The sequence below is a fragment of the Apteryx rowi genome, unplaced genomic scaffold, assembly GCF_003343035.1.
Source record: "Apteryx rowi isolate R43461 unplaced genomic scaffold, aptRow1 scaffold_556, whole genome shotgun sequence".
In the NCBI taxonomy this organism is placed as follows: domain Eukaryota; kingdom Metazoa; phylum Chordata; class Aves; order Apterygiformes; family Apterygidae; genus Apteryx; species Apteryx rowi.
In genome coordinates, this window is record NW_020450823.1 from 375,055 (window position 1) to 396,937 (window position 21,883).

A 21,883-nucleotide genomic window follows, 5' to 3' on the forward strand; every position below is an offset into this window, starting at 1 on the left:
AGTTAGGATGACAAAGAATGGCAAAGTTTTACAAGTGTTATGTACTGTAGCTTTTTTTTCTCTCTCTGTCTTCCTTTTTCTTTTTCCCTTTAAATCTGCTGGTTAGCAGAGGGAAGTAGGAAGAGCAATAAGCATAGTTGGCCATCTGGCAGGCCATGGAGGCAGCTGGCTGGCAGATGGGGCTTTATAGAGTGATGACAGAGGTGAGTTTTAAGGAGGGTTTTGAAAGCTGAGAAGGTAGTAGCTATTTGGATTTTTGTCAAGGAACTTTCCTCAAAGGTGAGGTGCAGTGTGAGAGAAAGTATGATAGCTATTTTTGCCATAAGGTTTCTCCTTTAAAGTCTAGGGATGCTGAGAGTCTGTTTTCAAGGTATCAGGAGCTTCAGTGAATTTGGACTTGCCCCATTGTCATTAAAATTTTGGCTCACTATCTTCTTTACAGTCCTAGTAGTTTAGAATATGTAGGACTTTCAACAGAATTGCTGGCAAACATTGCAAATTCTGGGGAACGTATCCTAAAACTTGTGATCCTGCAGTGATTTAGCCTGTTAGCTAACAACTCCACTGAAACAAGTGGAGCTGCCTTGGGCTCTTATTAACAGCACTGCTGAAAACTTATTCCATTTCATTGTCATCAGCATTAAAAGACAGACTGATCTTATTTTCTTCCCTATTTTTTTTTCTCTATTTTCCCTATTGATTGTTTTCATCCATCAAAGGCCTCCACATTGTTCACATCTTGTTGTGGTACCATCTGTCACTGTCAGAGGCTTGACCAAGCCACTCTTACTGTATCGTGTTTGCATTCTACAAAAAAAAAAAAAAAAAAAAAAAAAAAAAACCTGGTTACTTTTAATCAGCCTTTGAAAACAAGTAGGTTTTAGACACCTACTGTACCTCCATCCCTTCTGGCATATAGATGGAGGCATAGGCCCTTTTCTAGAAAAGCACCTGAAATCCTTCACTCCCCTATTTGATCACTTCCCAGCAGCTTTCCCTTTGTGTATTTTCAATGCCTGCTCTCGTTCCTACCTCCTTCTTCCCTCAGGGGAATTTTCCCCTCCTTGCCTCTTGCAGATGCACTGAAGTATTTCTACACTATTTCTATACACTATTTTCATGTTGGAATTCTGCCATCATATTGTTCTGTCTGCGTAAGATCTGTCCAGGAGCTGGTAGTCTCTAATGGCCATCCTAGTCACTGATGAACAGTTCAACATCCCCCTCTCTCCTTTGAATGAGAGAAAACACACAATAAATCACAAGGCGCTAAACAGAGAAAGATCATCATCTCAGACAAAGGTAATAGAAAACATATTAATAGTCTAAATTGTCATGCTATTTGTAGTGCCATAGCTAGTGTATTTTTCATCATACAATTTTAAGTCAAAGGCTAGGAGGACCTAGACATTTTGGTATTTTGTTTGCTGTTACTCTGTCATCTGTGGCCAGTGTGCTATGAGCAACCACCACAAGTGAAATTACCCCCCCCCCCCAACAGTAAGCAGCTTCCCAAAATGAAAGGGAATATAATGAAAAGAAAGTCTGTATCACATGTAGCAAAAGCTAGAATTAAGCAAAAAAAGATCTTTAAGAACATGGAAATCCAGTAAGATTTGGATTCAGGTATGCTCCAAATCATAGTAAATCAGAGCACCTTTTTGGGTGGGTTAACTGTGTTCTGCTGCTTTGCACATGTGTGCATAGGCACTCATGTGCAAACACACATTTACAATTCATATTAATCACTGCAATTCCAGCCACATTATACCCAAACCAGTTGTCATTGTCATGTTCAGTGCATATCGTTTCTTGCAGAATGGTTTCCTACTTTGTGATACATATTTATATGGATTATATGTGTTCATAGCCATCATTTACATTAACAGAAGTTAGGGGCCCAGATTGAATTTGGTTTTGCCACTTTGTTTCTTTCTTTTTTCCATGTCCCACCCCTTTCTGGGAAAGGGACCAAAAGTAAGTTTATATTGGAGACAGACACAAAATCCCTGATGTTGCCCCAAAGGCATTGATTCAAGCTCAGGAAGTCCCTGCTCATCCCTGGCAGCTCCAAAGGTGTACCAAGAAGGGCAGTGCTCTGTGCCTTTCTTATTCGCATACTCCTTCCCTGAACTTAAGTTATAAGCGGCTTTAGGAGACAGCAAATATTGGATATGGGCTAAATAGACCTTTGGCCTGCTTCAGAATAGCCATTCTTATTTAAATGGTATTCTCCCTGGAATTGCCCCCCTACCAACTCTGTCCTATCTTTAGTGTCTTGCTCTTCTGCCAAATGGGACAAAAAGAATAGACTTACTATGCTAGATTTCCACCATCCTATTTGTACACTGCGTGTAACGTAAATACCCTTGTGTAAACTAAATCTCCTTTGTACCACAAACACAGTGGAAATAGGCTGGACTGTAGATGAGCTCTGACCCTTTTCATCAGGGCCAGAGATGGCGTGCTGTTCCACTTGACATAAAATTATTTGATAACATCTAAGTATATAAACAAAATTACTTCATTTAACATGTATATATTATACATTATAAATAGCATCCCTTTATTTAAAGTAACAGATTTCTGTGAACGAATCAGATCGGTGCATACTTCATGTTGAATATGATTGGCATATACTGGGCATTTTATTGCCAAAACCCCAAAATACAAGGTTTCTGAATTTCATGGGAATCATTTCATGGGTTTCCGAATTTCATTAATAGGACAAATGTTCAGAAAGGAAATTGTAATTCAGTCAACGATCAGGCAGTTATGAACAACAGTTCTCAGGTTTGTACCCGTAATTTATTCTAGGTGTATAGAAAAAGGCGAAATATGTCTATAGTTCCCTACAACAGGGAAGTCAGATCTCAAATTTCTTGAAAATTCACCCCAGGGGATAAATCATTTTGTATAATGTAGTGGTGATAGGACATTTTTAGGGAGAAAGTTGTTGGCAATTATTGTTGACTACATTATTTTCCAGTTATCTCAGCTGCATAAATGAAATACTACCACTTAAAGCAGACATGACAGGAAAATTATGTTCTTGTCTTAAGATTTGGAATTAAGGACAGTTGGGAAAGGAGTTTCCTGTGAGGAGAAAAATAAAATCCATTTTGAAATTCAGAAGCCTTATATTTTGGGATTTTGTCAATAAAAATTGAAAAATTCAGCCAGGAACCATTAAGAGAAAATTCTGGTTTTGCTCAGAGAGCCAAAAGATTATTTTCAAAGGTGTGTTAAGTATTTTCTCTGATGTTATTTATTATTTATTCAAGAATCCACTGAAACCATAAACAAAGCAATTTCAATGAAAAATATTGGACCATTTCTAAACACAATGAGTTGGTTACAAAAAAATACTTTCAAATGTTCAGTTTTAAAACATCTTTCAAGAAAAATTACACAGTAGAAAAATCCTTTTGAGCAAATTAACTATATGTGTACATTTGCATATGACAAAGAAATTATTTTTAATATAGAAACAGCCAAGTGAGAGTGGGCCACAGTCAAATATATTAGGCATATCCCATATAACTGCTTTAAATAAGAAAAAGAGTACGTAAGATTGTAAGGTGCCCAACTTTAGTTCTTTAAAAAGGTCATATTTTGCTGAAGTTAGGGGACCAGCAGTTTAAAAAAAATCATAATACTTTAAAGTGCTTTGTTTCAATCAGTTAAAATCAAGAATATTTCTTTTATTTTGGGGTAGACTTCAGCTGTTATTTAAGGAATGTTCAAGGTTCATTTAATGATTTGATATTTAATCAGTCTGTAAATAAACTAATGTTTTCTCAGGTTGTCTATCCTTCAGGAAAAAATAAAAATTAAAACTCATTTTCCTCATAATGTTATGCCAAACCTAAATGAAAGAATTATAATTAATAGCATATTCGGACATCTGCCTTGGCAGTGATTTCAGAATTTGGTTTCATCCTTTTCACCATGTTCTATGCTAGCTCAAGCAAAATGAGGCATCAGCTTATAACTTAGCTGTAAATCTTTTTGCTGCTTGCCTGCATGCCAAGTAAATGGGTCTACAGACACACGTGTTAGCACCCATATGTCAAATAAGTTAAGTCCTTTGTTAGCTTTCAGGATTTGGTCTCCACTTGTCCATACTAGATGTATGATAGTTTGTACCCTTATGTTCTGTTTTGGAGCAAACCAAGCAGTTCCCTTTAGAAGAAACCTGACAGGTTCAGGGGATAGTTTGATTCAGGAGCTACTGCCTTATAAGAAGAATGGGCAGTACCTGTGCCACATTTGGGTATCTCTACCCCATACAGTTTTCCAGTGCTGTCCTAGCAGGCCTTCTACCTTCAGCTGCTCCAGTGACCTCTCATGCTATGCTCTAGAGCATATAGCACAAACTCTGCACATCATGCTAATAAAAACACCACTCTGGTAACTGTGACATATTATTTCAGGCACTTTGAACTGAAAAAATCCCACAGAAAGTAATGAAAAGTAGTTCTAGCTGCAGAAGCTCCTAAGGGGTCCTAAGGATACCCTGGTATGTAGTCTGCTGTGGGGACAGGGCAAGCCCTAGAGAGTTCCTCTGTGTTGCTTCACGTGTATGCGACCAAACAACCTATTCCCATGGGACATCTCTTTAGGAGTATTGATGTAGTCTAAGAGAACCAGAAGCTCAGCAGCTTGACATTTAAGCAAATACTAGGAATTCAGCAAGTTATGTTTTTTTCTGCAAGTTACGGTTTCCTGTCTTGACCCCATCTAACTTTTCCTTTCCTATAAATGTTTCCTAGTTTGATTGTCGGCTAGCAAATGGTAAGTATCCATCTCTACCACAGTATGCACATGCTGCCGCAGGCACATGCATGCATAGCTATCCATCTATCTCTTCTTTTCCTTTTAAAGATAGACATAGCAATTCATTCTGTGCCTGGGACTTAACCATCAGTGATAGTTTCAACAACGACAACAATAAAATCATCTCAGTCTGAAGTGCATGCTTTGACCCGTGATTTCTTCTCTGCAAAGTCCTGCAGTAATGACTGCTATTACTATTTTAAGAGAAACTCCAAAGTCTATTTTATGCCTATTCCTTGGATTTGTGTATAGTGAATCAGGTAAATACCTTCATATCCCTGGGAAGCTCTTTAATACTTCACATCAGACCAAATCAGCAAAAGCTAGTTCCTTGCACTGGACAGTGCCATGCAGCCATGGGCCTGGCACCCTCACTTCTAATGGCATGTGTGCCCTAAGGCAAAGCTAGCAATTATTACTTACTAGTTATTTATTCTGTCTGTGCAGCATGATTGCCAGTTGGACCAGCAGGTAAAGGATCTTCCTATTTTGTCTACTCCCTCTTTTCCCGAGTTACAGCTTTTAAAGCCAGAATAATTCTTTCGCTTTCCTTTTACTTCCCTACAGCTCCTAGTTTAGATGAGTTAGTGAGGATATTTCTCATACTAACATTCCTACACTGAGTTTTCTTCTGAAAGTAGCTTCTGAAGGACAAAAGCTTCCCTTTTCTTGCTGAAACCCTTAACAATTCAGGTGCTTGTTGTTACATGGGAATATATAGATTTAAACCCATGTGTATAGAAAATTCTATTTTTTTTTCTTTTTAGTGTACTTTTGGAATTCACATTAATGTATGGCATTTTATTTACTCAGATGTATGAAATCAAAGAAGAAGGAGGAATACTCAAGAAGCTAAATAAAATATGGTGCAAATTGACTGAACCTCTGCAACCCCGGGTGCCACAACAAGACAATACCAAGATGAAAAGCCTGTCCTACCCATTTTCCAGAGAAAAAATATATTTGTGAGTACTTTAAATTGTGAAGAGCAAAGAAGAAAGCTATAACTTGTCATATTACTATTGTCATTTTTTCCCTCCCAGTACGTGAATCAAGGATCATCAGTGCAATCGTGCTGCATCATTGAGGACGCAGCATTTCTGGAAATCCTGAGAAAATATGCAAGCTGGCAAATTATTCCTGGAAAACATTTCCAAGTGATAAAAGGATATGTCTGGGTTAACCTGAATGTATTGTAGCCTGAGTAAATAGATCTAAAGTAAATTCACATTCACTGACACTGAATTCAGTTTCAGTGGATTTACAGAAATATAAGCTTGCACAGAATTTCTGTCAGTGTTTAACTTGCTTCTGTTGGATAAGGCACTTGAAGCAGTGCAACAGATAAAATGTCCATGTTTTTAGTTTGAACTGTAAAATCTTTATCACTAAATGACTGATGGGTAGGACAAAGATATTGCCACCAGTTTTGAGAAAAGAAAGAGCTAGTAGAAATGCAATATTTTTCTTCTTGATGGATTTGTTATAGTAATTAAAACTTGGTTAATAAGGTACAGATAAGGAATTCCTGCCATCTGCCCCTTGACTCAGATTAATACTTCTGGACCCAGTTTGATGTTAAACATTTCTTATTTCTTCATGGTTGGATCCTTGTATTTGTCTGATAAATAAAATTCAGTAATAAATATGATGACCCACCATATCATTTATTGTCCTGTCTGACAATTTTAATTAATACTGAATACAAGTCAAATTGATTGAGGGGAATAACCTAGCAAAGCTGGTTTCACATACAATGGTTTTAAGATTTCGGGGAATGCATAATTCCAGTGGAATGGTTATATGAAAAAGTGTAACATTGACTGGTTAGTCACATGGAAAAGAGTAATGAACATCTGCATTAGGCTAGTTGAAACCTGATAACATTCATAACCACAGAATGTTATAACATTGAGGGTATTTTATAAGGAAAGATTAAAAGATCAGCTTGTGTAAACAATAGACAAGCTCTCCGTACCCAAAAGGCATTTTATACTAGTTAATATTTCTGCATTTTTCAACCCACCATCATTGCAATCCAGGCAGAAGTCTGCATGACTAGGCCTTAAAAGATTTTATTTAGATATCAAGAGGTACTCTATTTTGTGCTGTCCTATTACACCTCTATTTCCTTTAAACTTTTGTTTTTCTTCCTTACTATGGCTTCTAAATGAATTCTAAATCAAATTGTTTTGTTATCTTATTCATTAGTACCACTTCTGAAAAAATAATGGATTGGTTTTTTTTCTTTCAACATTTTTAGGTATAACGTTAAAGACAAAGACACTTTTTTTGACAATGCTACCCGCAGCCGAATAGTAAGTAAACAAAAGTGATATATCAGTGAGGGAAGACTTTTTGTGCTGAATGGGGTTTGCTTCAATAGTGAGTGCCTTTTGCTACTTTGCTAATTTCATCAGTATATGCATTTCTCAGTTCCTGCAAAATATTAAGTAGTCATAAGAACATAAAAAATATAGTCCTAGAGCCAGCCAGTAGTCCATACAGCCCCATGGGAGTAGGAGATACTGTGTAGGGCAACACTACTTAATCCTACCCATTGTTAAAAGTGGCCATTAAGCCCTGCTTCCTATTCTTTAACCAGGTTTTAGTCCATAGAAGGACATCCTCTGCAATCCTGTAGAAACTTATTAGCTCAGTAGTCTTTGATAAGAAACCTTGCATTAATACCTGACATCCTGCTAGGTCTCCAGCAAAGTCGTGAGGTAAGATTTCTCTTTACAGATGCTGTGTTGACTCCTCCCCAACATGCTACACTCATCCATGTGCTCACTCGGGTTTCACGGATATAGCTTACTTGCTAATCGCTTCTATGTGCATCTTCATGTTATACCTCCACATGTGAATGTTATGTTCTCTTTAAGGTGTTTCCATGACTAAAATATGGAGTCAGATTCTGTTGCTATTTTCTTCTCATTCTATCTGAAATCCTTATACTTCTTACACTTTATGTAAAACTTACACTAAGTTTTACAAGGATGTGACATAGCAGGACTTAGGCTACAGATGTTAGGGCCAGATAATGAAAAAGTACAAATTGCCATAGCATCATTAGGTTCAGTGGCATTCTGACATTCTTTAATCATTTTTCTTCACTTAAAATTCTTAACTAGAGTGGCCCCAAATCACATATTTATGGATGAGTGAAACATATGATTTAAATATAAGTGTAGATGAACTCTACAGATGCCTCTTATTTTTAAGCTTTATTTTATTGCCAGCATTGAGAGGAAAAGAATGCTAAAGACAATTTGGGTGTTATATCACTGCTCTTCTTTTCCATAGGTACGTGAAATTTTAAAACGCACACCTACAAAGGCCAGAAACAGCATGGGTAAGATGGAGGGAAGATAATTATGTCTATTGTTTTGAAAGGAGTTTTTGAAAAGAACTGTTTAGGTATCTCATTGAGTATTTATTTGTCTAACAGAACACAAAAATATACTGGCACTTTTCCACAAAAATAGATATTGAAACAAATGCATTTTCTGAGGGATAAAATGACTTTCTGATCTACTGTTTATGTAGGACATTGGTAATGGGAGCTTGCTTTTCATTTCTACAGGTGCAGGATTTGGCACATAACTTGCATTTCACAAGTGATTATAAAATTGGATTTGATTGTTATATGACCTGCTTTTGAAAATTTGGATGTCAGCTCCAATACGTTGCACTATTTCATCCAGGAGCAGATTTTCCTTGCCATTTCTACACAATAATACATATTTCCAGGTTATTTTTATCGCTGCAGCTTTAAAAATGATGTCCATGAGCTGCATAGTGAAATCTATGACTTAAATATGACTGTTCTGTGGAATCCAAAGTCCAAGGTCTATTTCCACTATCAAATTTTGGCAGGGAGTTGATTTTTTTTATGGTTCAGGACAGATACAGGTGTACATATTTTTCTCTCTGTTCTTTTCCTTCTTCCACTGTGATGCCACCACCCATATGTCCCTGGAGTTGAAGAGCTCATAGTACTGCTTTCTGGCACGTTTTCTGAAAGTCCTCTGGTAGCTTGACCACTTCAATTCAGATCACTATGTCCTAGTGTAATGTACTTGCAAAGAGTAAGTAAGTGTGCTGTACAAGCAGTCTCCTGAAGTTTCTTGGTGTAACTTTGTGCAGTGAAGTTGGAGGTGATAGATTTCTTTGGTTCAGCAGCTGAAGTGGAAAAAGATTAGTGTAGGTTACCCTTAAATAGAAATGTTATGTTTTTTCCAATTATATGGAGAAAAAAAAAGAATTACTTTATCATTTTCAACCCAAAATACTTAGCTTGACCTAGAACGAATATTTACATTTTGGTTTATTAGACCATTTTATATATTCTTTTTCCTAATCTAACCTAAATTTCTTAACATGCTGAGGTGAAAAGTAGAAAGAAAAAAAAAGCATCATTGAGAATATGTCAAACAGCCTCCCTTTTTAAAGTATATTGTTCGGTTGCCATCTGTTTTGTTCGCTGTTCATTCTGTGTTGTTCTGTGTTTTGATTTGTTGAAAGACTCTGTCTGGGCAGTAAAGAGGAATGCTGTTTCTTTTGCTGGATTGCTCCACCCTTCATCAAGGGGATGCTCCTGGTGCATGGGGAAATCTTGCTTTCCCTGGGAGCCGTGGTCTCTGTGCAAGTAGGAGTCTCTAGAGCAGAGGCTTCTAGAGACAAGGCAGTGTGAGGCAGAGAAAACAAGAAGCCTAAAGTGCAGCAGGGACAGGAAACTCACTGACGTAAAAGCCAGCCCTCAGAGGTGACACTTTCCCTCGAGATCCAGAGGGACTGTGTTGAATTTGCTGAAACTCTATTCCTCTAAAAGTTGTTGGACTTGAGCACAAGCTTGAAAGAAGTAATCCATCCTATAAGGACACAGTAGGCAGGAAAAGAGCTCTTATTTTAACCTCTTACTCAGAGTTTTCTCCATTCTAATATCTTGTTCTTGTTCTTTGTTCTTGTTCTGTAGAGATCAAAGCACTAGTAGTGATTTTTCAGGGTTTTTTTACTCTAAGATGAAAATACAGGCTGATCAACTTCAAGCTCAGGTCAACTCAGAATCCCACTTGACATGAAGGCATATATTTTATCCCTCCTGTCTTTTCCCTCTTTTTAGTCCATAGCCAAAACATGATTATATGTCATGTTTGACCTAAAGGACTAATTGGCTTGATCCTCCAAGATCCTCTCCCAGAAGTCCTGTGCTTCATATGTCCCTAGGGTTTTCCCTTCTCCCTGGTCTCAAAAGCACACCTCATGAATGGTTTACCAGATATCTTTAAGCATCCTTGCTTTTTTCTATTTTATGATTCTTTTGATTTTTTTTGTTTGTTTTTTGTTCTGTTTTGTTTGGGGGTTTTTTTACACAGAAGATAGGAAAGTGATGTCAGAGGTTCTTGTAGCAGTCTCCGGTTTTTATAATTGTGCTTCCTGTTCCATAATATAATGAGAGAAAATAACAACACTTCAAACACATTTTCTTATTGAATTTTACAGCTGTGTGAGGCTGAATCTGCTTCTACTTCTATGATACAAAGAAGGCGTATTTTCTTCTCTCATACCTCCGAACTTTTGTAAGCTTTCCCAAACATGGAATGCTCTCAGTAAAGGACTTGACATGATCCAAGCATGAAGATTTCCCAATTATATTAATGCAAATAGTAGTCAGAGTATTCCCCCTTGTATGAAGGAAGAAATTTATTGGTAATGCTTGCATAACATCTCTGGCCAGAGGGTTTTCCCAAAGCATTTCAGAGTGATGGTTGTATGATTTGACCATGTGAATTTTTTTTATCATTAAAGACAAACTTTCTAGTTACTTTTTACTGGACATTGAAAACATAGAGGTCTGGAATAGACTCCTAATCTTTGGTTGTTGTCTTATGGAAGAATTTTTTTCACCTGCAGAGAGTGAAGACAGAATGTCTTTGAGTCATAGGTCTTGAGAGCCACAGTGGTCTTGTGTATGTCTGTAAGTGCTGCAGTCATTAGCTGGGGATTCAACAGCTAAAGCCATCGTAGTATGAGGTCACTGGTAGTGCCATGTTACAGTATCTTCCTGTATCTTCCACCAGACTTCCTGATTGCAGTCTTTAGGACTGAACACTTCTTGTCCTGGTGCACCTAGCTTTTCAGCATAAGCATGGGTGGGAGAGCACAAAGTGATCAATTGACTTCTACAAGCAAAGAAGGGTTGTTTAAACCTGGAAGGATGACCTTACGTATTGATCTGAGGAAGCACAGAAAACCCAGAATTTGGTTCAGTGAAAACTACTCTTCATCTAATATTAGTCAAAGTAAAGGTGATCTTTCTCTACTATATCTTCAATCACAGAATTTTGTGAAAGTGCCTTTTCGATTGCTTGTGTGCTTCAGTGCAACCCATGTTCTGGGATCATTGTCAAGCTGCAGGAGGACATCCCAGATGCTTTCCTCCTCAGTCACATGACTCGTATCTATCAGGATGAGCAAGTGGTCAAAACTATGTTCATTCTGTACTAGTTCACTCAGGAAAAAGCACTATGTAGGAACAAGGCAATATTAAGCCTTTCTGTGAAAACATATTTTCCCTATTCAGTTAAGGTTCACTTCCAGGTTGGTATATACTCACCCTGTCATGATCTTGAATATCTGCAGCAATACAGATCAGCCCCTACTGTAAAGAAATCAAGTGAAATCTGTAATAATCTTTTCTGCTTAGTGGTGGTTAGCTGCTGACAATCTTTTTTTTTTTTCCCCCCCTCTTTAGGTATTAGCACATTAATAGCAAACAATGTTTATGATGCAGCATACCCACTTCATGATGTATGTATACTCTATTAAAAATTTAGTTATCTGATAATATTACTCAATAGTGTATAGACATTAATGTTTATTGCCTGTGAAATGAAAATGTGTTTGAACATTTTAGATGTGTGATTCTAGTGTGAAAAAAAATACATAAATACATTTCAGATAGTAACCTATAAGTAAAATCAACAAATTGGGAACAACTGAGAAATCTTTTATTCAATTTTATCTGTATTTACATCAGTAGTTAAATTATTTTCATTTTCTAGGGTGAATATGAAGGCCAAAATGATGAAATGAATGAAAGAAAGGTAAAGTACATTGCAAAATTAATTTCATACTAGGTCTGATGTGAAAAATATGAAATAATGTGCTAAATGAAATCAGAAAGCATTAGCCAGTGTTCAACTGAGTATATGCTTTTGCAGATACATATCATATTTGTTATGTTACTTGATTTATTTTCCTGTACTTCTGCATATCAAATTTTGTTTCAAGACTTTTTATGAAGTCTGTCAGTAATTCAGTGAATTTAATTTGATATTTACATCTTCAAATGCTTCAGATTTCCCTCCTCATGTATAGAGAAAAGCTTTTTATTATTTATCCATTTCTCTTGTTTTAAGAGGATGTAGAAGGATGTATTTTTAAAAGCTAAAAACTTTTTATATTTTTCATTTTATAGCTAGAAACTTTTTCTTTACAAATACATTGAAATTAGATTTTTAGAAAATGTATGTAATTTAAGAAAATGCACCACTGAATGTACTATACAATTATGTTTTATTCTAGTAGCTATTCATCTGTTACATCACGTGGTTATAGAAGGGAAATAATCATATAAGTTATTTAACTTTTTTTTCTTCCTGACAGGTTGAAAAAAATAAATCTATTCAGATTGATTTTAATGAATATGTTCACTATTAAAATTGAGCAAAACCACTTAAATTCTGTAATAATCCATTAAGCTCCATTCCATATTGTTCTTCGGTGTTTATTCATTTTTTTCCTTGGTATACAAACAATAGGATAGGAAATGAAGAGGGAAAATTGTAGAGAGAAAAAGGAGGAGGGAGAGAAGGGTAGAATGAAGAAAAAGAGAATGTTTTAAAGCCTAAAGTATTTAATATATTGGAAAATAAATTGCTTATATTCTTGCTTCTTGACTTGTAAGCTATTTCATAAATGTTTTTCATGCTGTGGTATTACACGTTGTTAAGTGCCATCTGTTGCATGAAGGAGAAATAAGAAAATGCCATTCATTTGCCAAAACATTCAGCATAGTTCTCACAAGTGTAATTGCTGCATGTGATGATTATTTTTGCATTTGAAATGAAGACTGAGTTCATAGATCATACAGGCAAATTTGATTTCTCCAATGCTGGGTCAGTAAAAATTTGAGAAACACCATCTCCTTTGTAGTTTTTGTTAAATACTGTTAACATTCAGGCACTAGATATCTTCATGCTCTGTGTACGATTTAATTTGGTATATGAACCTTGGTAAGCAAAAGAGACAAAGCCAGGAAACAAACTGTACAGAAGCTTGTATATTTAGGTCTATTATTTAATAAACTTTTTGTTTATAAAGAGATTGTCTGCTCTGCACTTGCAGAGTTTTCTCTGGGCAAGCGATTATGGTGCTATGGTCACGGACTCTGAAAGTCAGTTATAGAGTTCACTGACTTCGAAGGCTAGCACAACTTTCAGACAGAAGAAACTTAAATGAACACTAGTCAATGGTGAAAAATTGAATATTGTGGGAAAGGGGGCAAGAGTACTAGTGTCTGGAAAAATATTCACCCTACTAGCTGTATTTTGTGCTACCTTCTTTTTATCCTGCCTATTAGGTTCTGTTATGAAGTGTTAAGTATTAAAAACATAAAAGGTTCTTTCCAGAAATACTCCATTGATTATTCACATATGTCTCTGCTGCCTGGCCATAGAATCTTCAGTAGTATTTCTATGCATAACATCATCTGTTTTCTATCTGAATCTAATAGTCTCAGTGTTTAATTTCCTGAAAAGCTCTGATTGGATTTAAAGGAAAGGGGGACATTTCTGAGATTTTTTTCGCCCTGCCCCTTTTTCTTTTCTCCAATTTAGCTTATATGTGTCTTCCATTTCAATTGTCTGTTGTTTAAGTAACTGATGAACTGAGCCTGACTGGGGTACTTATGCCAATAAGGCAGCCCAAATAATGAAGGTTTATGTACCAACTCATAATATAAAAGGTTAATCCTTATTAACCCTCTTCAGGATTTCCTTGGAGGAAATGCCTCGTGAAACAACACATATCTTATGAGAATTAGAAATCTGCATTCAGTGAAACACCCTGTTTCCCTAAGACTATTGATGAGAGTAAAGGAATCTCCCTCCCTCTGCTTAGAGAAAAACTTTTTAAGAAAAGTATAGCACAGCAGCACGGTAGCAACTTGCCATGAGTTGGTCTTTTTTAAGCTTCTAGCCCATTGACAACCTGTAAGTCTTCATTGCTAGCAATGCTAACTATCTGGGAAATACATTGATGTCATATACTACGACACCATCCCTTTGATATTACAAGCAGATTGGAAAGTGTTATTATAAATTTACAGAAAGTACTGCTTTTAATACAATAAACTATATTACAAAACTGTTCTTAGATTTCCTTTCATTTTAATAAAAATCTGGAAAGGAAGCTCATTCCAGGGTAAGCTTAATCTTGTAAAGCTGCCGTGTTGAAACTGAGGTTTAGTACTATTGGGCGATACACATGAATGGAAAACATCCACACCACAAACTCAACTTTGGTGTTATGGCTTCTGTGATCAGAAAAAACAATCTGTGATTCCATAGTTTGATATAATGCCTGTAATAATAATAACCTGTACTGGCTGAAATTTTAGGAAGACCTCTCTTTTCTTTCTGCCCTTTAAAATCAATTCTATAGCCATATTCAAAGCAGATTTTAAGTAGTTCTAATAATTTTAATAGCTTTAAACTTTCTTGTTCTGTATATTTCAGTAAATGTGCTTATTAGCAAGATTATTTATGGAAGTAAAGCAATTTTGATGTAACGCTGTGGGGCAATGACAAAGAGCGATTTTGAATGGGGAACCACAAGTATTCATATGAGCATATGAGGACAGCAGCAGGGGCAATCCTCTTCCTCTCCTCTTGAAGTCAAAGAAAATCAAACACACTCGCATCATTTCTTTCCACAAGTGCAAAGCATTTTGCAAGACTGTGCTCTGTGAGAGCAATATTGTCTGAGCTGAGACTCCACACTCCTCGAATCTTGCTGCTGAATTCTCAATTGCTTCAGAAGTGTAGGATTTACTCCCTAATCTAAGAACAGAAATTATTCTAAGTCAGATCTTTAAGTAGTGTACACTGGCATCGCACCATTCAATAAAATGTGTGCAAGCCAATTTCCATATTCTGAGCAGTAATACTTATGTGGGCACATGTTTGCAGGATCCAGGTCTTAACTGCTCCCTTGGTACTTATGTAGGTCTTTCACATAGCATCTGTGGGAGGAGAGATGTTATAAACACTAGAAAAATATGGTTGGAAAACCTGAAAAAAAGGCAAGATAACTCTGACCAGATTTGCAGTTGATGCTGTACATTTCAAGAAGAAAAATGGGTACATAAATTCAGTTATTTCAACAGATAAAATATTTCATAGTTTTTGTGCTTTTAATGCCACAAGATGGTGTAGGAATTCAATACATATCGTGCTGCTAGTTGTCAAAATGGACCAACTGACAGACATGCTGCTGATAATTAATTGCAAAAACTATAAGTACTTTATGTTATTGACATTGTTTCCAGCTCTTGTATATTTATATAACTCCATTGTGCAACAATCTATTATTTATTGACCAAAAAAAAAAAGAAAACTTAGAGGTTCGGTTTTACAAATAGCCGTAAAGAATTTGCAATCTAGCCTGCAGCTAATCTGATGAATTCCATGTATTACACATTAGGCAAAAACCTGTATCTTTGTATAGTTTTAAGGTTATTGCTTTTAAGTGTCTTTGTACAGTACCTTTGTTTCTGTATTCAAAAAGAAAAAAATGTCAACAACACTTAATTTAAATTCTCTGCAGAATGTGCTCTGTGTACCAAGATTGTCCCTTGGGACACACATAATATTTCACACAGAAACTTTTTCTCAAGACACAATTTCATCACTACTCCAGTTGCACAAGGAATTATTAAGTGCCTCATTTTAAAGGAGCTGGCCAAACCTCTTTTATATTTTATTCTTTCTTGCTGGACCCCCTCCACTTATGTTTTTGAAAATAGATGCACAAGGCTTAACACCTGTTTTTTAAGTAGTGCTATAGATTTATAAAAGTTTATTAGTGATACATAAGTGTGATACATTTTATTTCAATTCTGGGTGTTTATTTATTAATTTTTCATGCACTCTGTACTTCAAGAAGATGGTTTTAAAGAGCCTGTGTTTTCTTAGACTGTGGACAGTAATGCCTCAATGAGGGGTCACAGCATAAAACTGTGAAAGGAATACAAACAATTCAAATAGTTCAATAGAAAATCTTACTTGTTTGCATGGAACTGCCCTGATTTTTATCTTCCTCTGAAGATGAACAGTAATCTAGCTTAGGTTAGGTCCTGCTGAAGTTTCCTCTCAGCTTTCTTTGGTCTTCGCTAAATTCTGGAAAGTTGTGTCATTCTTCATTACTGAATGTCGTTTCTAGATCATTAATGATTAGATATACAGTTACAAAATGTACTGATATCGCATTAAACTTTTTGCCAAATTATTAATTTAGTAGGTGATTTCTTTCCAAATGCTGCCTTCTGTTTCAAGACACTGTGATGTCTTTTACACCATAACTACTAGTTTTCTTAACAGCATCCTGTAAAGGACTGTCAAAGGTGTTTCTGTGGGATTTGACACTTCTTTTGTGCTCCATGCTAGCTGTGGCTGAGTTCACAGTTCCACGGTGAACATGCGAACTTGTTCCACAGGCAGGATGAGAGAGAGGGGGCTTTTATGTGGAATCTACTGGGCGTAGTAGCCTTAGGAGCTGAGGATGAGAGCAGACTGGTTTTGCCACACTTGTTACCTCTTAGTATGTTTTAAAAAACAATTTACCTGTTCGACACATAATTTATTTGACGTCTGGAATTACACCCTAGCTAAGTATTGACCAGTGTTTGCAGGTACAACGTGCACCGAAATAAGAGTTTCAAAGAAGAATTCAACTATAAATAGAATCTTTTCTATCATTTTTCCAAAGATCTCCATGAGACTACAGCATCATTTTGTTTTTCTTTTGAGCCCTCCTATTTGACTTCACTGTCTAGTAAATTGGGTAGGGATGATGTAGGAAAAAGGTATATGTGCTGCATCCTTTCATTGCTTGTTTGGCTGGTTTTACATAACTGTTTGAAAAATGTACTTCTAAGGCTATATTTAAGTATGAAGAACTACTTGTTTATTTTAACTAACTCTTACATGTTTGTAAAACAGTTGGGAACAGTGGTTTCAAGTCAATTTTCTGTTTTTTATTTAGTTGCTGTATCGAGAATGGGCAAGATATGGAGTATTTTACAAGTTTCAGCCTATTGACCTCATAAGGTAACATGTACTTGTATAAAACACTTTTGGACTCAGTTATTAGCTGATGCAGATTAGTAAAGATCCTTTCAATTACTTAAACAGATGAAATATGAGATCATGGAAAATAAAATTTCTCACTGCTTTTCTGTAACTCTAATGATAGTTTACTGTAGGAAAGGTTAAACTATTAATAATGTACCTTTATTTTTGTATTGTGCTTATTCCTGGAAAAAATGTCATATTTCAGATTAAAAAAAGCATTAATTCATTTTTAAAAAGAGGATTTCCATGAGTGTGTTTCATTTTATGATCACTGAAATTCTGGTGAATAATCAGGAGCTGGTGTTTTCATGATAGCTTAGTCTGAAAGTACTTGGCAGTTTTGAAACTGATGTGATTTTTTTCCCCTCCTGTTTTTGCAAGTTTTATTCATCTGAACAAGCAGCTTGCACAATGATTTTGATATTTTTTTGAATTTTGATATTTCTGTGACATTTCATAGAAAAGTTGGATTTATATTAAGACAAAACAAAAACATTGCACTTTTTAAAGGAATTTCTGCAATATCTCTACTATAAATAATTTCTCTTGTATACTATAAATACTGAATAATCAACAGGAAATATGTATGAAAACTACTGGCTTGAAACATGCTTTCATAAGATGTCTGCCTAGGAATAAATAAACTGATAGTAACAAACAAAAAACCAACAGCCCCACAAATCTGTTCCTAGATAATTTGTATATGTAAGATGGACTACATTTGTTACTGTATTTATTTTGAATAGTCAAGCTCCTACTAGGCTTTATTATACAACCTGCCATTGAGGGATTACCTGCAAAAGTTGTCCCGTTGAATCGAATGGATACTTTTTTTTTTTTTTTAAAGGCTGTCTAGAATGGTTAAAGGGATCTTGATGATGTAGCTCAGTGTCAGTAATATGGATAATCAGTAACCTTTCCAAAATATATTATATTTCAAGTTAAAGTTAAAATGCTGCGCATAGTTTTTCAAAGGCTTAATCATTAAACTTTTATTACAAACAGAATCACTGTTTATTGTGAAGGAGATATTTCAAATTGACATATGAAAGTGAGACCATCAAATCATATTGAAGGTCTGCAAGCCTTTGAGATTTCCCCTTTTTTGGCCTTAGATTTTTTGTTTAGGATTTATATACTTTTTGCCTACCAGTTATTCCAGGCCAGGATACTTTATCAAATAGGTATACTCAGAACAAGATTATAACAGCTGGTACATCCTTAATAAATATTACAAATGTTTAAAAAGTTCAACAGGGAGTGGCCAGAGGAATTCTCAAGTTTTACCAGACCTGACAGTTCTGCTAAATTAAAAATAGAGGTACATCTGCTTACACTCTGTTGTCATTTGTTATCTTGCTGTTCTCTGTCCTCATTGTGATGTTTGACTACATTGATAAAATTTCATAGAAATTCTGTGGTTTAAATTTCTGTGAGAGAAAAAAAGTTCAGACATATGCAACTGATTCTCTGTTCTCAGTGACGATTTTTCTTGCTTTTATATTCCATACTTTGTTGGACCATGAGGTTAACTGTTACCACGAAAATAAATGTGTTTTCTATTTTCTGGGTAAAGTTAGAGCTTTAGAGTATATACACCTAAAGAATTACCACCCTTTCCTTTCTGTGATTGAATTAGGTCTTTGTGCCTCTGTACTGTCGGGGAGGGAGGGATTTGAAGTCCAGTCTCTTAGTGTGGATGCTTATTCCCTTGGCAAGCATCAGCAACACTTCATGGAAATGAAGCAACAATATGTCTTTTCAGGAGTTGGATTGGTAAATTTTGATGGATAATTACTGCTACTGCATGTCTAAAAATTGGACGTTCACCCAGGCTTTTGATAGTTTATTGTGATCTTTCTTTCTTGATTTGGTTAGATTGCTCAACTTTTTTTCTTGATATAGAAGTGATGTGTAACTTAGCAGGTTTTTATCTGGGCGTTGATGGATGGCAGAAGTGGCATTTATTTTGCCTCATTTTCAAAGCCTGTTCTGACCGATCTTTTCAAATCCATTAACATCTCTGTTGAAGCATGTTGCTTAAACAATATTCACACCCCCAAATTAGACTTTTTTTTTTCTTTTTCTTTTTTTAATAAAATTTGCAATAGTGTAGGTCATTTTAACTATTCCCGTTTCACCTTTATTCACTAAGAAGGTGAGTTGAAAGGTATTCTTCAGTCTGAGACGCTTATGCTGGAAAGCTAAATATGGCCCTATAGGGTTATTATAAATCATTCCCTGTGCCTCAGTTCCTTGCTTCTGGCCATACAGTTGTTACTGATTTTCACCTGATTGTACACCAAAGCTAGGAACTGCATGTTTGCTCTGTTCGCCCTTGGCACAGACCGGGAATCTTTGAGGTGCTTTCTGAGATCAGATATCCTGAGGGAGTGCTAACTGCCTAATTGGTCATTGAACAGATTTAATGTAGAATATTTCATGTTTTTAAAAAATGCAGACCCAAAAAGCAGACCACTGAAATATTGGCTCTCATTTCCATTCACTTCTGTGTCTCAATCAGCAAAAGTCTTCTGCTTTGGCTTTGTGCACCTCTTCGGGATGCAGGGAAAAGCTTGTTTGTATGGTAAATTAGGAGATGCAATGGTGAGTGGGGAGGCTTTTACCAAATGAGAACTGAGTAGATGTTACATATTTCTTTTCTGCAGCAAAATTAGTTCAGTTAAAACTTTAAGGAAAGTATAGTGCAGATGAATCAAAGGTTGATTTGTAAAATGTGAATAACACACAGTCTCTGAGTGCACATCCAGACATTAAATAACATTGCTGAAAACAAAGCCTGACTAAGGCAGCTTTTCCCTCTGTCAATTGCATTGAGCTATATGACAAAACAGTCAATGTGAATGTTTAAATTCATATTGCCTTCTGGATTCCAACTTTGTGTTTATCTATGTGTGTGTATATCTATTTTTAACTCAGATGAAGAGGATGATTTGCATTTTTGAGAGGGAAATTATGAATTATTTGCTAACAGATGTCTGAAGCTAAAAGAACTGAAAGAGGTTTATGTCCTGTTTCAGTCATCCTTACACTTGGAAGGAGTGAGTAATATATTAACAAGTGGAGAATGAAAGTGCAGTTCCAAGAGGCATAGAGTTCCAGTGGTCTGCCTATTAAAATACACCTTTTTTCTGGTCCTAAATTAAGTTTTGATTACTAATGGAGAGGAGTTTCTGGAGTGTAGCCTTCTTGTAGGAATGGTCTTATCAACATTAGTTCCTCTTACTCTTTGTGATGCAGTTTAAAAGATGCTGTGATTTTTTTTCTATTTTGATGATGCTCTTCCATTCAATAAAAATGTGTTGAAACCCAATTCTTTACCACCATTTTTAGTCAATGCATTTGTCTGTTTCTTAGGGGCAATATTTGTTTTGAATTTTGAATGTGTACTTCCTAGGCAGGAAGGATACTCCCTAAGAGTTTTAAGAAAGTACCTAGAGAGGAAAAAAGGCTGCTATGAATTTTTAAAATTAATTTTATGGTATGTTAATAAAAATATTAACTATGTAATTATAGAATAAATATGTTGGAATGGTCCTCTAGAGGTCTCTATATCTAACTGCTGCTGAAAGCAGGGCTAGCTTGAAGGCTAGATCAGGTTGCTCAGGGCCTTGTCAATTCAAGTTTTGAAAATCTCTGGGGATGGAGATCCCACGGTCTCTCTGGGCAGCTGCTCCAGTTCTGCACCACTCCCAGGGGGAAGAATTTTATTCCTTCTGTGCAGTCCAAATTTTCATTGCTGCAGCTTGCAACCACTGTCTCTTGTCTTTTAGCGGTGCACCTCTGATGAGTTATATCAAGTAAAAAAACCATACAGCAAGCAAAAAGAGTGCAATAGAATTTATAAAGAATTATATAACTGTACGAATGTAATATATCACTTGGGAGGTCTGAATGACAGACTAAGTGACTATGCTAAGATTGCTGATATCAGAAGAGGCAGTTACGCTTTGAGATTTGTCTTAATTCCTGGAAAGCTGGCAAGTTATCTTCTTAATGGATATCTTGAAGCACCTGTGGATGGGAATCTGTGCATGAACTGAGGTTCAGGAGAGGGGACCATCATCTTAGAGGTGAGCTCTCCTTTTGTTATCCTGATATTAATTTAAAATTACCTTATCCTAAGTATTCCTAAGTATGTCAAGCAGACCTAGCTTTTTGTTTGTTTGTTTGTTCAATTTGTGGTGAAGCTTACTTTAATATTGGTGCTTCTGAAAGGTCCCAACTCAACAGCTGCTTCCAACATGTCGCATTTTTCATGTTTTCATTCTATTTCCTATGGATATGCCTTCATCAAATTTCTTAATATCTAACAGCCCACATTATCTATAGCATGATTACTTTCAAAGCTCCAAGTATCTGTATACATCCATCTTACTGTAAAACTTAAAAGTGGGAAGACATAAACATTGTAAAGATTAAGATTATGTATACCATAACTCTTTTTGCAGTAGTAAATGGAAAAGTGTATTAGCTAAAATATTATTTATAGAATACAGCATGTAAATCAAAACTTGGGAGCTTCTGGTACTCAAACTGTCTGTCTAATATATTTCTTCCTTCCTATTTTTAGCTGTGTTTTGTTTTGTATGGAAAATTGTTTC

The 21,883-nt window shown here is 35.9% G+C and overlaps 1 protein-coding gene across 1 annotated transcript in view; it reads left to right on the forward strand.

The window, feature by feature from the left end:
• ANO2 (anoctamin 2) overlaps positions 1 to 21,883 on the forward strand; it is a 194,667-nt gene that overhangs the window by 35,155 nt on the left and 137,629 nt on the right. Inside the window, exons 9-14 of the mRNA XM_026081614.1 lie at positions 5,653 to 5,804; positions 7,103 to 7,157; positions 8,146 to 8,194; positions 11,597 to 11,652; positions 11,907 to 11,948; positions 17,170 to 17,234. Of these exons, the coding sequence (XP_025937399.1) occupies positions 5,653 to 5,804; positions 7,103 to 7,157; positions 8,146 to 8,194; positions 11,597 to 11,652; positions 11,907 to 11,948; positions 17,170 to 17,234 (419 nt within the window). The remainder of the gene's footprint in view (positions 1 to 5,652; positions 5,805 to 7,102; positions 7,158 to 8,145; positions 8,195 to 11,596; positions 11,653 to 11,906; positions 11,949 to 17,169; positions 17,235 to 21,883) is intronic.